The 17,827-nt window shown below is 42.7% G+C and overlaps 1 protein-coding gene and 1 long non-coding RNA gene across 11 annotated transcripts in view; one reads left to right on the plus strand and one right to left on the minus strand.

Moving 5' to 3' along the window:
* LOC308595858 overlaps positions 1–17,827 on the plus strand; it is a 78,883-nt gene that overhangs the window by 40,605 nt on the left and 20,451 nt on the right. Inside the window, exon 3 of one of the 3 annotated variants that reach the window (XR_014012131.1) lies at positions 9,054–11,259. The exons of the other annotated variants lie outside the window; for them this stretch is intronic. This is a non-coding gene — a long non-coding RNA (uncharacterized lncRNA). Of the gene's footprint in view, positions 1–9,053; positions 11,260–17,827 lie in introns of those variants that run through there. 3 annotated transcript variants of the gene reach the window in all.
* Positions 1–17,827, minus strand: part of CACNA1C (calcium voltage-gated channel subunit alpha1 C) — a gene marked incomplete at its 5' end in the record, with an annotated part of 472,020 nt that overhangs the window by 30,181 nt on the left and 424,012 nt on the right. For all 8 annotated transcript variants that reach the window (XM_081209739.1, XM_081209741.1, XM_081209740.1 and 5 more), the window contains 4 exons: positions 2,118–2,209; positions 7,861–7,926; positions 11,583–11,711; positions 15,281–15,313. In XM_081209739.1, the coding sequence (XP_081065865.1) occupies positions 2,118–2,209; positions 7,861–7,926; positions 11,583–11,711; positions 15,281–15,313 (320 nt within the window). The remainder of the gene's footprint in view (positions 1–2,117; positions 2,210–7,860; positions 7,927–11,582; positions 11,712–15,280; positions 15,314–17,827) is intronic.

Consider the following 17,827-nt stretch of genomic DNA (forward strand, 5'->3'; position numbering starts at 1 on the left):
CGCAGCCGCTTGCTTCAAAAGAGGTCCCGGACCACTTTTGAAGCAAGCGGCTGCGGGGAGATCGCTTATCTCCGCAGCCGCTTGCTTCAAAAGAGGTCCCGGACCTCTTTTGAAGCAAGCGGCTGTGGGGAGATCGCTTCTCTCCGCAGCCGCTTGCTTCAAAAGAGGTCCCGGACCTCTTTTGAAGCAAGCGGCTGCGGGGAGATCGCTTCTCCCCACCGCCCCTTGCTTCAAAAGAGGTCCGGGGGCAGCGGGAAGCGCCGGACCTCTTTTGAAGCAAGGGGCGGCGGGGAGATCGCTTCTCCCCACCGCCCCTTGCTTCAAAAGAGGTCCGGGGGCAGCGGGAAGCGCTGGACCTCTTTTGAAGCAAGGGGCTGCGGGGAGATCGCTTCTTCCGGTGCTCCGAAGCCGGGCGGGGGGGCGGGAACACCTGCCCCAGCCGCCGGGCTCCGGAGCGCTGCTGCGAAGCCGGGCGGGGGGGCGGGAACACCTGCCCCAGCCACCCCGCTTCGGAACGCTGCTCCGAAGCGGGACGGGGGGCGGGAACACCTGCCCCAGCCACCCCGCTTCGGAACGCTGCTCCGAAGCGGGACGGGGGGCGGGAACACCTGCCCCAGCCGCCGGGCTCCGGAGCACTGCTGCGAAGCCGGGCGGGGGGGCGGGAACACCTGCCCCAGCCACCCCGCTTCGGAACGCTGCTCCCGGGCGAGAAGTCCTCCGCTGTCCTGGGCGATTTTAAAATGCCGCCCGCCAGCATTTTAAGATCGCCCGGACAGCGGAGAAGTCCTCCGCTGTCCCGGGGTTTTTTAAAATGCTGGGGGTGGGAAGAAAAGCCCTTGTCCCCCCCCCCAGCCTTCAGAAGAGGTCCGGGGACAGACTGCTTCTCCCCACCGCCCCTTGCTTCAAAAGAGGTCCGGGGGCAGCGGGAAGCGCCGGACCTCTTTTGAAGCAAGGGGCTGCGGGGAGATCGCTTTTCCCGGTGCTCCGAAGCCGGGCGGGGGGGCGGGAACACCTGCCCCAGCCGCGGGGCTCCGGAGCGCTGCTGCGAAGCCGGGCGGGGGGGTGGGAACACCTGCCCCAGCCACCCCGCTTCGGAACGCTGCTCCGAAGCGGGACAGGGGGCGGGAACACCTGCCCCAGCCACCCCGCTTCGGAACGCTGCTCCGAAGCGGGACGGGGGGCGGGAACACCTGCCCCAGCCGCCGGGCTCCGGAGCGCTGCTGCGAAGCCGGGCGGGGGGGCGGGAACACCTGCCCCAGCCACCCCGCTTCGGAACGCTGCTCCCGGGCGAGAAGTCCTCCGCTGTCCCGGGCGATTTTAAAATGCCGCCCGCCAGCATTTTAAGATCGCCCGGACAGCGGAGAAGTCCTCCGCTGTCCCAGGGTTTTTTAAAATGCTGGGAAGAAAAGCCCTTGTCCCCCCCCCCAGCCTTCAGAAGAGGTCCGGGGACAGACTGTCCCCGGACCTGGTCTGAAGGCGGTTTCCCTAGGAACGCATTAATTGATTTTCAATGCATTCCTATGGGAAACCGTGCATCGCAAGACGAAAAAACCGCAAGACGAAGAGACTTGCGGAACGAATTAATTTCGTCTTGCGAGGCACCACTGTATGCATCATTTTGTGACACAATAATTCAGTTTTACTAGCAAACTGGAGGTTAACCTAACCCCTTTCCAGCCCCAGGAGGAGCACAGGGAGTATTCACGCGACACACCTACACACTGCAGATGACACACTATCATGTCACAACCCACAGTTTGGAAAGCTCTGATCTAGAGATTAAAGGCTCAGCTAGTCGTGTCATGTCTGCTCCACCACCTAATGGGAACTAACTATCCTGCAGCACAGTGTAACTCATGGTTCAAAAGCAGCCACAATGTTTGCAATATTGGACTGTCAACCTATTCTTCAGTTAGCTAGTCATGGCAAAGAACTTTGAGCAGATGCATTTTAGGAGATTTTGGATGTATCAGATCTTAACAATCATTGGACATTTATTGTTGGGCAGGGTATCAAATTGATTGGATCACAGCCCAAGTGTAAGGTGGCTTCTCTTAGACACAGTGACTAACTTCTCCATGATATAGTTGAACCAGGGAAACAAGTGTGAAACCCACCTGAAAAGCAGTAGTACTGCCTGGGGGAAGGTCTGAAAGTTGTTGTTCCGGTTTATGTCTGTGGTATCATTCAGGGCAATTTTACCAAACACCTAGTAGAAAAAAGGAGCTTGTAAGATTATACTTCATGCTAGCTATTACATTAATATTCTTATTTATTTTAAATAAATAGATAGATAAATAAATAAATAAATTATGGATGCACCCTCCACATTTCAGATATTCAAACTCATTTGTTTCACATCTTTCCCCAGCAGTGTTAGAAACTAAGATAGATAGATAATTTATTACAGTCGGAGACCAGCTTATAAAACATACTTGGGGCTACAATCTCAGAAGGAAAACAAATATTTAAAACAATGTACAATAAACTTAAAATTTATAAATGTGATAAGCGTATAGACATTTAAAACTTTATAAGCTACTGCAGAGAGATGACCCAGAGTAACCCATGGAATCGAGTTTGGGGATTTTCTTAACGAACTAGTTTGGGTTGGGGGATAGTCTGTGCCTACAGATCTGTAAACAGAATCTCGCAACCATCTGGGTCATCTTATGATCTTTGCCTGACAGGAAAAGGTCAAATTATTGCTTTTCTGGGAGGTCAGCGAGCCTCACCAGCAGGGGATCAATGGTCTCACTATGTGCCTGACTGTAGCTTTTGCCTGGCCCAACCCCAGACTTAGAAGGGCTTGAGGGGCAACACCCAGTTTCTGAAGGGTGTTCAGCACTGCTGTCTGCCAGCTTGACTGGAACTGGTCGCAGAGGATCAGTGGGGCTATTCCTCGGGAGAGCAGATTCAACGTCAGCCTACTAAGATATGGAAGTTAGGAGCTAAATGGCACCTTAAACCTAGGTTATGGATGCAACGCCGGAATGTCTAGGCAAACTTTTTTAATAACAATAATACAATGCTGACAATTAATGAACTGCAGCTGAAATATGTTCATTTTTCACATGGTCTATTCCTTCCCCTGCCCACCCACCTAATATTCTTAAGATGGCCTCTTCTCCAGTCTCTTCTCTTCTCAGAGAGTAGCTGGAAGTGGGGAGGCAGAAAAAGTTTCTTCTTTTCTTTCACTCCGCAGTTTTAATCTGAAATCTTAGGTGCAGTACTGTGGCCAGAGCTCCGAAACTGCTCACACTCATGAAATCCCCTGTCACAAAATGCCCCTAGAACAATGGGAGTTTTGAACACTGTTCCCCAGTACTGTGTAGATATTTGATTGAACTCTATTTTTCCTTTTCTGTTACTGAATCTTTGAATTTTAAGGCCAACTCTAAAATTATTCAGAATTGTGTTAAATTCTAATCTGTTCTAAAGCTTCTGTAGCCCTTCAGTTTTTCTTTATCCATATAACTCAATGTGTGTTTTCTCTCAATTTACAAATGACATTAATACAAATATTTTTCAAAAATAAATACAGAGGATTACAGTGGTTTAGTTACAAAATTTGAGCACAAGATTACACATTGTGTATGTAAAATTACAGGGTTATTCTGTTGGCCACATCACACACAATCCTTGGAGAGCTTAGGCAGGCTAGGAGAGATTTGCCAAGAAATACTTTCCCTTCATTTGACAGCTATAAGTACTTTAGCTTCAGTATATAAGTGAAGAAGATTCCATGTAAAGATGAATTTACATTTAAATTTAAAGAACATTCTTCTGTTATTTAAGAACCAGTACAGAAATAATTAATTCTGTGACATATGCATGAACCCAGCACTTTAGTTCAGTATCATGCTACAATTCATAGTAGGGCTACCATCTTGCAATTCTCTGTATCTTGTGAGATATATTTTCCTTGTTGTTTTCATGTGCAAGTGCTGCAGAATCTGGTTGATTTCTGCACATGTGGTGGTTCTAGAAAATCCTGTTGGTAGGCTTAGTAAAGGTAAAGGGACCCCTGACGATTAGGTCCAGTCGCGGACGACTCTGGGGTTGCAGCACTCATCTCACTTTATTGGCCAAGGGAGCCGGCGTACAGCTTCTGGGTCATGTGGTCAGCATGACTAAGCCACTTCTGGCGAACCAGAGCAGTGCATGGAAACGCCGTTTACCTTCCCACCGGAGCGGTACCTATTTATCTACTTGCACTTTGACGTGCTTTCGAACTGCTAGGTTGGCAGGAGCTGGGGCCGAGCAACGGAAGCTCACCCCATCGCGGGGATTCGAACTGCCGACCTTCTGATCGGCAAGTTCTAGGCTCTGTAGTTTAACCCACAGTGCCACGCGCGTCCCTTGCTGGTAGGCTTAGGTTCTGCAATATTCTTCTGAGCATCATGCTTTTTAAAGAGAAAGAAATACAGGAATGTTCTAAAAAAATTAGCATGAGAGGCAGAAAATTGCTTTTAAAATGAAGTTATTCTAAGTTAGTTGCCTTAGGAGTACTCTGAAAATCTCTAGGCTCAGACTCCCCCAGGCTCAGACTCACTATTTTAGTAATGACAGTTGCAGCTGTTCTGAGGGGGTGTTGGGAGTTACCATTGCAGGATGACAGATTAAATACTCTGAGGCAGGCCATATTTTTCATCTCAGGAAAGAAGAGTATGAGGCAATGTTTCCATGAGATATTTCATTTGTTCTTTTAAGCTCTTCATATAACAGACTAAATGAGGGGCAATGGTTAGGCTAAAATCAGCATTTCATCTTACTCATTAGCAAAGTACAGTATGTAGAAGTGATTGCAATGCAGAAGACGACAGAAAAGAAGATTCTTCCTCTAAGCACACTTGTTGAACCTTCAGCTGGGCAGCGTCATCCATCATAATCAATTTGTGTTTTTCCACTTGGTCACATAAGTTGGTGAAGCTTAAGCATTGTGATGCTTAGTATCAGAAGAGACAGCTAAGATAGATTCTTCCTTTCTTTCCTTAAATAGGAAAGTCTCATGTCACTGTCAGTTCTGGTGCATCCAAACTGATGACTCAATAGTAATGTCTCAAGGGCATTTTTATTTTTAAAAAAGGGAACTCTTGCATCAAGTGGATTCAAACAACTCTCACCAGGCTTTTTCACTGCAAGGGATTTGGCAAAACCCTTCATGCCCATCAAGAGTTGAGTAGCTAAGAAAATGGGACTTTGCAGAGTTGAGGAGGATATAATTATTGTCTTCCAAAGCAACTACTCTATTCCAAACTCAAAAATGGAAAGCAAAAGGGGTTTAAAGACACTCTCAAGGCAAATCTAAACAAATGTAGTATAAGTACTGATAACTGGGCCTGCGAGCGCTCCAACTGGAGAACAGCCTTTACCAAAGGTGTGATGAACTTTGAAGAAGCATGAACTCAGGGTGAAAAGGAGAAAGGAGCTAAGAGGAAGGCACATTAGACAAACCTTCACCGTGATCAACTCCCGTCCGGAAACCTATGTCCCCATTGTGGAAGGACATGTGGATCCAGAATTGGCCTCCACAGTCCTATACAGACTCACTGTTAAGACAGTGTTCGTGGAAGACAATCTTACTCTGCTACGAGTGATTGCCAAAGAGAAGAGACATAATTTAAAATACTTAGCACCTAATATTTATTAATTATTTATTAAAATATGAATGTGAGTTAGAATTGCCTGAACCTTTTCTAATTATTTCTTCGTTACGTCAAATTCAAAATATAGATTAATGCAAGAACTTTGTTTGTGACAAAGATACACATTTTAATGCAGATATTTCTTCTTTTGCAGAAATATTGGTTTTGCAATATAATAAGATCAATTAGATTGTTAAAATCTTGAATGAGGCAAAGTGTCCAACATTCATGTGGGATAATTAAATATTGTGTACAAATTAGGTGCATTTCTGCCTTGTCATATATTAAAAGGAAGCTCTGTGGGTTCTGTCTCTATTACATTAGCAACCATATTATACTATGACCAAGACAGGAGCAGGAAGATGGGTTGCAATAAACAATGCTGTTGGGAGAGTTGCAAACCCAGGGGTAGTTTAGCTCCCACCTCAGTTCTGCCCCTGAGTACACACTCCCCCCCCCCATGTAAGTGAATGGCTGCTATCCATGCATATGGGGGGAAATAAGATATTGTGTTTGATAGACAATGGTGTGGTGTGGGCAAAATCCACCTACCACCACTGACACTGGACAGATAAACACTGCCAGGTACACCACGTTGTAGCAGAAGGAAAAAATGTGTTTCTAAAGCTTCACTTCTTGTCTGCAACATACACGCATACCAAGAACTTGATTGAATGTATTGAACCAGGGATTCCAACATTTTCTGGTCCAGTACACTTTGTGGATTGGGCTCTCCACCCCCACTGGAAAAGAAGGCACACATATGTATAACATTTGCTTTGTGTGTATGCGTGTTTCATACACAATTTTGTGCCCTCTTTTGTGAGTGGGGTGGAAGGCCCAATAATAAATCAGTAGCTATCCACAAGTTGTAGGGTGTCTGACTGACAAAATGCTGTCAGGCGAAGCTTTTCCTATAATTGTAACCTATTGAATTCCTACCTGCTACACAGCTGTTGAAGTCACGGGTGGCATGCTTCCCCAATGCCAGCCCCAAATTATGATACAAACTGAAGTTCCACGAGTTGTAAACCAATTGTGTCAATGTAGCTCTTTCATCAATTGATTTTAGACTGGCAGTGCAAAACCAGATGGTGAAGGGTGATAGCTAAATGGTACAGCATCTGCCCTTACATGCAGAAGCAGAGGCATACTTAGGGGTTGGCAAAAGCAGCCTGTCCTGGGGGTGCAAAAGCACCTGTTTTGCCTGCAGAAGGAACCGTCTGAGATCTCCAGAAGGAAAAGCTGCAGCTGCTGTTGCAGGAGGGAGTGGAAAGGGATCCTTGGAGCGGCTTCCAGGCAGAAAGCAATATCCAGCCACAAGGAGGCTTGTTCCTCCTGTCCAAGCAATCTCACCTGCTTCTCAGATTCTTTTCTGGGTGGGTCGTCAATACAGCTCCTGGCCAAGGGCACAAGGAACCTAGGTATGCCTATGTTCAGACAGTTTCAGGTTCACTCCCCAGCATCTCCAGGTAGGGCTGGGAAGGTCTCCTTCCTGGAACCTTACAGAGTAGCTGCCAGTTACTGTAGGCAATACGGAGCTATGTGGCCCAATAGTCTGACTTGGTGTAAGGCAGACTCCTATGTTCTTATGATATTTCAGATAAGGCTAGTGGTCAAAAGAGATGTAAGATTTACTGCAACTAAGATTCATATGCCAATGTTTAGATAAATTCTAAATTAAACTGCTAAAAAGCAGGTACAATATTCTAAGAGCATTTGGTGTGGTTTTTCACCTGTACTTCAAAGCAACTGTAGCAATCTTCTCAACACAGGTCAAAGTCATCCTTTTACAGGGGTTTTGATCCTTTGACGTGAATATATCCATTTAAGTATTTATACTGGCTGGGAAAGCAATTAATCTTCTCTAATGTTGCCCCACCCATGGTGAACAACCTCTGTAAAAAAATTAATAAATAAAATGAAGAAAGCAGCAGGGGTTGCTCCTCGTTCCTTGACCATACATTTCCAGACCCCCAAACAACTTCAAAATGAACCAGGAAGCCCCTTCTCCATTGTCTCCACAAAATTGTTTGAACTGACATAACAAATATGAACATCAAAGTCCTATTGGCACATCTCTTTCAATAGACTCTGTTTTTGTGTACTTTGTCAAAATATTTGGGTCAATCAAATCATTTTCCTACAAGTGTTTGTTGACTTCCATATATACTTTTGTATGTGAAAACATTAATTTTAGGAAATCACCTACCTGCATCCCGATCACAGCATAGATAAAAAACAGCATCACTATTAAAAGAGCCACATAGGGAAGAGCCTGGGGGGAAAAAAAACCCAAAATAGATCATGGTGTGCCACTTAATAAGACAGTTTGACTTGTTGAATAAAGGGGTATTTCAGCAAGCCCCTATATGTTATTACAACAGCCTGAAGGGATGAGACAGAAGGCAAAAGTGGCTTTGCCTATTCAGTGTGCAGCAAAGCACATGAAAATGCATTTGTACTTGCTGTTTCCCTCACATGTTGTCACATTCCAAATGGAAATTCATACATCCCTTGGAGACCCACCATGTTGAAATGCTTAGAATATTGGACTAGGATTGGGGAAACAGGTTCAAATTTCTGCCCAGCCATGACGTTCACTGGATAACCTTGGGTTTCATATCTCCCGTACTAGCTTACCTCACAAGATTGTTGTTAGGACAGACTTTCACCACTGAATAAGTCTCTGCCTTAGGTGTGCCTAGTTGGTTATTGTTTTTGAGCTTATCTGAGGTTATTTTCCATGTTGCTTTCAACAATATTTATTTCTTTGAATGGAATTTTGTATATCACCTTGAGATATGTGTGTGGAAGACAAATAATAACAATAAATGTATGTGTTGTGGGTGGGGGGGAATGACCATATACAGTACCTTAAAGTCTTTGGAGGAATGGCAGGCTATAAATGTAAGCAACAGCAGCAGTAACAGTCGTCCACCCCATCCCTGAAGCTGTATAAGTGGCAAGTCATATATGGCAGAAAGTGGAAACATGGATGCACTTGTGCATCTATTTTTTTAAAATGCATGTACAGTACAGTGGTGCCTCGCAAGACGAAAAGAATCTGTTCTGTGATTCTCTTCGTCTAGCGGTTTTTTCGTCTTGCGAAGCAAGCCCATTGATGGATTAGCGCTATTAGCGGCTTTTAGCGGCTTATCTGCTGATCGGATCAGCTGATAAGCGGCTTAGCGGCTTAGAAAAGGGGGGGGGAGGAAAAAAACCAGCAGGAACTCGAAGCAAGCCCATAGGAAATTCGTCTTGCGAAGCACCTCCAAAACGGAAAACTCTTTCATCTAGCGAGTTTTCCGTCTTGCGAGGCATTCGTCTTGCGGGGCACCACTGTATTATGTGAAATCATTGCAAGAACAATGAATTGTTGTAATGTGTCTGTTTTTCCACTAGGTGCCTCTACTGATCCATCTTTGACTTCGCCTGATCTTTGACTAAACTTGCTATCAACACACAGAACCATAATTATATTGTCAATAAGTCTTGCACTGCACATTCATTTTTCTGAAATTATTATTAATATTTGTATCAGAAAAAATATGTGAAGTGGGTCTTGCTTTCAGTAGACAATATCTGTAGTACTGCTGTTGAACATAAGCAAACATTGGCTAATGCCCAGTATTTGCTTTTATCTTGGGTATAGTGAATATGTTACCATCATCTCAATGCAGGCAGGTGTATACTGTATCTTGTGGATTTTTTTGGAAAAAGTTAAATTTTTCTGTGCAATAACCAATATACGACAACATCTATCAGCATAAACTACTCTTCCCTACTTTAAAATTAAGTATTTCTGCCACTGCTTTTATAAGCTTCATAAGTAACTTAATTCCAAGTATTGTTTCCTGTTTGTTAGTGGAAGTTGGGGTGAAATGTTTTTAAATTATTCTATGGAGAAATATGGTGATAAAGCATTTTTGAAACGAGGACATTCATTACTTTTTTATGTAACTATGAGGAAAGTAGAGTATCTTAATTCATCTAATAAGTAATGACGTTGGGTTTCAATGAATATTGTTGTTCTTAAATTTAGTAACTATTTAGCACTGTCAACATGTATGTTCCTGTGCAGAGTAGAATTTTGTTAGACTTTGTGGACATCTTTTAGAAACACTGGAAAATATTGCTGAAATCACAATGACAATGGAATTCATTCCTTTTTGGGATATATTTGCAGTGTACATGTTTTGTAAATTTCCATTTTCTGTCATTTATTGACTCCAAAAAATTAACACTCTTGTTATGTTTGTCTGAATAACCTCTAAGCACGCAATTCTTGCTCTTTTTGACAACTGACTTTCTACTTGTTTATGATACTGTCCATATGGGTAAATTATAAAGGATCATGGAAGACAGAACTAAGAACCAAACAGTGACTCAGTGAGAGGCACAGCGTTAATAAAGATGTAAAGGGAATGAGAGATGGAGCAATTTGTTGTGCTGAGAAAAAGGACTGATATTGACAGACTACAGAAGGACAGAGCTATGTCCTTTGTTTGGGGCCTGTTTTTAAAGTTCTGTCAGGAACCTCCTTGGCTGTAAACTTGCTGATAATAATTTTTTAAAATGCATTTTTTAAAAATGGTGCTTGTTGACACCCATGGGTTATTTCTGCTTAGCTCATGGGGCTCGTGAGCCCGAAAGGTAGCCCATCTAAGAGAAGGAAAACTGATCCTAAAGCTCCACTGCCTTGAGGTTTTTATTCATTTGTGAGAAAGGCTTCGGGAGTAAACCCTGATGAAAAATCCATACCTGAGCCTTGAGGGACATCTTTGGGGGAAGAAAAGGCTAAAGAGTGAACCCTACAGACAAATCCAGAGTGGAGCCACTAAGATGGTTGGATGGAGTCTTGTACACTTCCTTCTAGCAGCTCCTGCAGCCAAGCTGATGCCAAATGTACTGCTCTGCTTTCCTTTGGATCACATCAGCAAGGCTGAGGGGGGGGTGTCTTATAATCTGGGCAGCCCAGGACCTCTATATACACTGCACAGGCCTGTGCCCTGGGGAGTTAATTTTGGTGCTGCTAACACAGCAAAAACAATGCAGGAGGCAGCAGTTACAAGTTGCTGGTCTCTGCAGCCACAGCAGGCACTGTGATTCTCCCCTCGGAGGCACACTCCATTGTCTTTCGAGACAGACAGATGCCAACAACAAATTGTGTGAGCTCACATTGTCTTGTGACCATTGCCATGGATTTAGTACTGGTGTCTGTTACTAAGATACATCAGCTTATGCCCAAAGCATGCATAGGGGTTGGAGCTGTTGCCATTACTGGACAAAGCCAAATTTCTGGTTGTGACCACAGATGCATAAATCATCAGTGCAAAAAGATAGTGCTTGTTCGCAGGCTGACGTGATGGGACAAAGTAAAACACCGTACTTTTAATATAAAATAAAAAAATACAAACTAGGGTTGTGAACTACCTTGGGAAAATATGACTATATCAATCATTTTGCCTTAGCATGTTTATCTGAGGAGGATCCAACAATCCCAATTCAATGTCCAGTATTAACTTAAAATTCAGGAAAGAAGGTATTGTGGCACCTTAGCCGCTAATAAATATATTAGGCCATAATAAATGTGTTAACTTTAAAGATGTGACAAGACTTGGGTGTTTTTCTTGCAACACACTAACATGGTTACCCCTCTGGAAACTGCACTAAAGGGAGTTTATGAAACATAAAAAATCAGCTAGTTTACTAAACAATTCCACACCTCCACATGGTTTACAGATCTGGGTTTAGATTTTGAAATCCTTTACCTCATCCTGCCTCATCACATTCACCCTAATGCTAGGAGACCTGTGACTGGAAAAAACTATCCATTCAGGGATCATTGCTGATCTATGTAAAAATGTGCAATGTAGAGGTGGCAAACACATCAGTACTGTCCCAAGGCAAAGGCATAAAAGAAGAATTTACCTGGAAGGACTTGATGAAGGTCCATAGCAGTGTGCGGATGCCCTCGCCTCGGCTCAAGAGCTTCACCAGACGCATCACGCGGAAGAGTCGGAAAAAGGTGATTGAGATGCGAGAGTTTTCCTCTGCGTTCTGGAACCCATTGGCACAGAGGGCAGTAGTTACAACAGAAGATGAGGAACACAGACCCTGGGCCACAGAAAATGCTACTTCACAGGAAGAGCTCACTGCACTGTTCCCCTGCCTTATAGACCTCTAATCTTTCACTAATCCCAGAAGTTCAGACAGATGAATGCAGATATATAATCTGTCTTCTAGGACCAAATTGTTAGCCTATTTTTTTCTTCCTCATTCCTCAACAGTTCCCCATGGTTCTTCAGTGGCATTATCCAAAATCTCTCTCCCTCACACCCTAACTTTAACAATAAATATTTTTCAAGGGCCTTGCTGGTAGGGTAAGGCACAGTTTCTGCTATTCCTTTGGTTGATATATCATAACCTGTGAGACAAGAAAGCTATTTTGTTTTGGATTTGTATGGATTGAGAAACTGCCCCATATGTAATTTGATCAACAGGTGTAACTGGCAAGACCTCCATTTTGCTCACAACTTCCTGCTGCTTGGTCATGGTGACAAGCAGGAGGAAATGGAAACAAAGTACTTCATGCCTCAGGTAATAAGTATTACTCAGCACAGGAGAACACTACAGAAACTGTCTCCTTATGCCCTGCTTGCTGTTCAGACTGCTCCAGTCTGCTACTTTGATGATCTAGCTTGAATATATAACCAACCCGCCTTGTGGTGCATGCCCTGTGGCTCCGCTGAGCACTGATGTTCAACCTATGTTCAATTTTCTCACTGATTTAAATGGGTGCATACACAGCCATGGCCTTTGCTCCTCATTAGTGTTCTGTTCCACTTGGCCAGAAGAAAGAAAAATGGCTATCTGAAGACCACCTGGTCTTGTGGGAACATTCTTTGGCCAGCATACAGAGATGCCTCTTCAGGTTTCTGCAAGGACTTTTTCATGCTCACTGAAGGATATTTATGAAGCTTGGAGCTGAGCATGCAGTTAACGGAAACCTAATTGCTACGGCCCAGCCAGCACAACATCTGCAGAACAGTGTGCTTTACTTTGCTTCCCTTGTGACAGACCCCATGGAAGAAATAGGAGGAGAAAGCAGCCCACCAAAAAAGGAGGTAGCTGATCAGTCTTCAGTTGTAAGCAACAGCAAAATAGCAAGATGCAGACAGTGCTAAGTTGAGATGAGGGGTTTAATGGTCAATTCTGATGAAATTTATATTCCTTGAAGAAATACTCATGAGAGCAGATGCATGAATTATACTGGAAAGCAATATAATATCCACATGTGTTTTCCCATGAATTTTCTCCTCTGCAGGAAAAATGTTAACCTTAAAGATGCCAAGGTTTACTGAAACTTTACCCAATATATACTTAATTCATGTTATTTGAGGAACAACAGCAATTCCAAAGTTTCCTTCTGAATGGGGAATCCCTTTCAAATAGGCCTGCAAAACCAAGCTAAGCTAGAATGATTTCTTCAGGATCTGATGATCTTCCCACTTCTTGATTTTTTTAAAAATAGCTTTGTACTACATGCTCACTGTTCTCACTGTTCTCAGTTATATTTCTCATGACCCCTAGGTATTTCCCTGTGCCTTGCTCTGATAAAGCAGTTATTTAGCCTGACTGCTACTGTTTAACAGTCCCTAGAGTTTAAATTAGATATCCCCCCCTAACTGGCCTTTTCTGTTCTCACAGCTCCTGCCTTATCCCTCAGTATTCATCTCCCCCACCCAATTCCCCAAGGGGAATGTGACTAGCTTGAACATTCCTTGTTCTGCACTTATGTTATGCCAAGGCAAGAGTTTCCTGAACAAGTGGGATCAACTAGTTTGCCTTGGCTTTTGTGAGAAGACTCCCTGCCAGGCAGACTGCTGGTGGGTGTGGTGGGAAACGAAGCTCCCAAACCATGCTAAGTAGAACAACAAAGGGTTGTTTCCTTTAGTGCCCTAAGAAACTCTTCTGCTCTTCTACTAGATGTGCTGTGGAAGCACTGCCTGATGCTGTGGGAGGAAATAACATTTCCCCTTCTGAGGACATATTGTGCCCACATTCTCTTCCACTGCTGCAGAGCGAAGAATTTGATGCCAAATAATGAAGAAGTACATAACCAGGAAACAGTGCAGATCACCCCCCCAAAAACACACACACCCAATCTGATGTTTACTCACCACTGTGTATACCAGGAAAGAACAGACCCCTTTGATTTCCTGTTAAGAGCTCAAAATTAGCACTTTTGGGGTGTGTGTGTGTGTGTGTGTGTGTGCGCGCGCGCGCGCGCACATACACCCACACCCAAGACATAGAACAAAGTTCTCTCTTTGAATAATTTAGTTTACATAAAATACCTGCAACCTTTTCTATTAAAATAAGGTATTGTTAAGATGCTATAACCATAATTCATGCTTTACTGTCAAGTCCATTTGGCCTTGACAGCATTTGTTTTCAGTAGGCTTGTGGCCTGCATAACAGTAGTTAGTTTTGACACTTTCTAGAGTTGATTCTGCATGAAAACACTTCTGTTACAGCCAGTGGGAGAGGGGAATATTTGTTGTTCAAGGGCAGACAATTCAGCTGAGATTCCAAGGGGGTGCCCTAAACAACACTGTTGGCTTGTTTTGCTCAACATATCCTACTTGCAGAATTAAGAAAATAGAGGCCAAGGGGAAAGACTCTGTATTTGTGGAGTAAACCCAATGAGCATTATGAAATTTGGACTGAGAGAAGGAAGGAATTCCATTATTTCTTAAGAGTTACCAATCCCTTCCTCAAAGTCCCATTATTCCCAGCTTCACCAAGAAGTGAGGAAATTTATGCCAATGGGACGCGGGTGGTGCTGTGGGTTAAACCACAGAGCCTAGGGCTTGCCAATCAGAAGGTCGGCGGTTCGAATCCCTGCAACAGGATGAGCTCCCGTTGCTTGGTCCCTGCTCCTGCCAGCCTAGCAGTTCGAAAGCACAAACTGCAAGTAGATAAATAGGTACTGCTCCGGCAGGAAGGTAAACGGCGTTTCCGTGGATAGCAGGAACAGGGCTACATGACAGGAGCTAGAGGGTTGTTGCTGAATGACTTCAAGCCTGGATAGGTTAGATGCTTGAAGAATGTTATCAGGCACTCAGGACTGGACTCTAGAGCAAATGCACAGTGCCTTTCTCTTTGCCACACCTTATTCTATTTGTGCTATTTGTTCATTGTATGGGTAATTTTCACACACAAAAATAACAATGTGGACCTTGTTCATAGTTTCAATTCATTTTGCAAATCAATTCCATTGCATCAAAGAGCTCATGACTTAACAAACAGAAAATCTGAAAAGGATTCTAATTCTCTCTTGGTAATTATTCATTAGAACGTAGGACAACAGTTAACTTGACTAAAGGAAAGCTCAAGGGTGCCCAATAAATACACATCATGTGCAGCATAATCAACAGCTCATGTGAACACCAGACTCAACAAACAGAAACACAACATAGTGGCTTCATGCAGAGATAACCAGGCTAAGCTTTGAGACAGAAACCTAGATGGTCAGGGTAGAGAGAATAGGGAGTGTATTAGGAGATTAAGAAGTGTGTCACAGAAGCAGCTGGGGAGGGGGGCAGGGTTCTGTTAGATCTTACCATAGAGGAAGAGCATTGGGTATGTTCAGCTGGCTTTAAAGAAAGGCAGACAGAGATAAACTGTAATAAGTCTCCAGCGAAGAGGCCCAATAGGCTATGTCTTGGATAACACAGGAATAACAGAACACCACAGCAATGGAGGAGAGTAATGGGGAGGGGGAGATAGGACGGCACAATAGAGAGACTATGCTGATTTTCTAGAATGTAATGGATCCAATTCAACCTGGGTGAAGGAAATTATGCTCCCCTCACTGCCAATGCAACAAAATGCACTTTCATACCAAATGTATGGAGGGTATGAATCTGCATCAGTTGGCTTATAGACCAATAGAAAAAAAAGTTGTGATCTACTGAGAAGAGGTCTGGTAGCTTCAGACTGCAAGTCTGGAATTATTTACTTGGAATAGTTCAGTAATATAAATAATACTACTCTAGAGTAAGTGGCACCATTTTTCTCCTCAGTATCCCACAGCTAGGATTGCAACTTTTTAAATTATTCTTTATTACTGAGTTCATATTCAGTACTAAAAAGAGTTGGTTAACATCTTAAACCATGCTGCAACAAGAAAGTATACATTTAAACAGACTTTTAGGGAAATAGTTATATAACGATTTAAGAAACAATGGAAATGTCTTAAACAGACAGGCCAGTGACCAGCCCAAAGGTAGAATTGCTTCTACTCTGTCTTTTAGGCACCCCCATGGCCTCAGCCAGGTCTTTTCCAAACTACTGCTTATTAAACATTTAATTTGAGACACTAGGAATGGAACCTGAAGTTCTATGCATGCTGTTGAGTCTGGTTCTGCTTCAGAAACACAGAGACAGAAATTTAACCAGATGCTTTTTATAAGTCTGGCTGTACCATGAGTCAATCCTTTGCATGCTTTAACCAAATGCTAAAACTGAAAGTAGACATTTATATATAGCAGCTGTTTTCTGCTGATGGAATGCTAATCCAATGCAGATACAGGGTGGTAAAAAAACAAATTAATTTTATCATACTACTTCCTGACCAGATCTCCATCAGCTCAATACTGGCTATTGACATTAACCAAGTAGTGAATTGCAGGGAAGCCACAAATGACATTTATGGCATCTGGTTTGGGGCTGATATGATCCATGTTTCAGCCACACTTGCAAAAGCACTATTCCAAATCCATTTTCCCTCAACTGCATTATAGCATATGCCATGCAAGGGCATTGGCTCTTGTGTTACTGCTGACTACATTCTGGAACTCTTATAGGCTGTTCATGCTATAAGGAAAACTCAAAGACTATTTCACATGTTTGCATTGTGTACTATTTTAAACAGACATTGCACTTATGCTTAAAGCATACACCATACAAGTAAATTATTTCTGCTTTTTTGAAAAGGGGAGGGGATGTGCTGAACCTCAAAAAAATTACCTCAATTAGTGATAGGTATCAGTTTCTTGGATTCTGCGTCTAGCAGCTTATGATTTCAGCAAAAGTTTTAAGATTATTAAAATATTGTTATAACACATTTTTTCATATCTTTTTCTCTTTCTGATATGTATGTCCTTTGACCATTATTGCTAATATTTTATTTAACTTTATTTTTCAGAACTTCATAGCATTTATTGTGTGTGTGTGTGTGTGTGTGTGTGTGTGTGTGTGTATTCTGAATTTCAGTATTTTCTTCTAGTTTCTAAAATTAAACAGGATGATGTAATACACTTTAGCAATACCACGCATAACTAGAAAAATACTGAAATTCAGAATATATGCCAGTCAGAAGTCTCTGGGAAATTCACAAGCAAGGCATGGTGGTTGTAGCCATTCCTGCCGTTTGCCTCAAGCATCTGGTAGTAAAAAGTATATTGCCTCTGAAATTATCATTGCTAATTGCCATTGTTAAATTTATCCTCCATTAATTTGTCTGATCCTTTAAAAAACAAAACATTCATACCATTACCACCTCTTCAAATCCTTTTGTGCATCTTCCATTTCTTCACATCTTTTTTGAGATGAGACAACAGTTGCAAATGGTATATAGTATCCTAAATGGGGATGCACCCCAGATCTCTATAAAGGCATTGTGATATTTGCTATTTTATTTGTAATATTAAGTTCATTACATTCATGTCAAGAAAGGGAGAACAAACCTTTCCATCTATCATATATTCATATATTCTGTATTATACAAGCAGTACAAAATTGTGTCCTCCCAATGAGGCATGAATAGATAAAATTAATATCTCAAAACTGTACCAGCCATCTTTTATAGTGAACAGAATGAATTTGTAAAAATTGTTAAGGATTTCTTAGCACTAATAAATACAGTAGTATAATATATTGAAAGGCTGCACATTGTGCATCTGCTGATGAGAGTGTTAAAGTTGGACTTCTAAGTGAAAATACCTTCACTTGAGGTTCATGCTGACCAATATCCTTGTCTCTGACAGAACACAATATGACAGACATCAGTTCAAGTGTACAGGAGGAAAGTCAATGAGAATGCCATTTCCTGAAATGTTTGCAAACACAAACATATCTGATATTGTTAAGGCTGAAATTCAAGCACT

This window comes from Podarcis bocagei (assembly GCF_964188305.1).
Source record: "Podarcis bocagei genome assembly, chromosome: 10".
Lineage (NCBI taxonomy): Eukaryota > Metazoa > Chordata > Lepidosauria > Squamata > Lacertidae > Podarcis > Podarcis bocagei.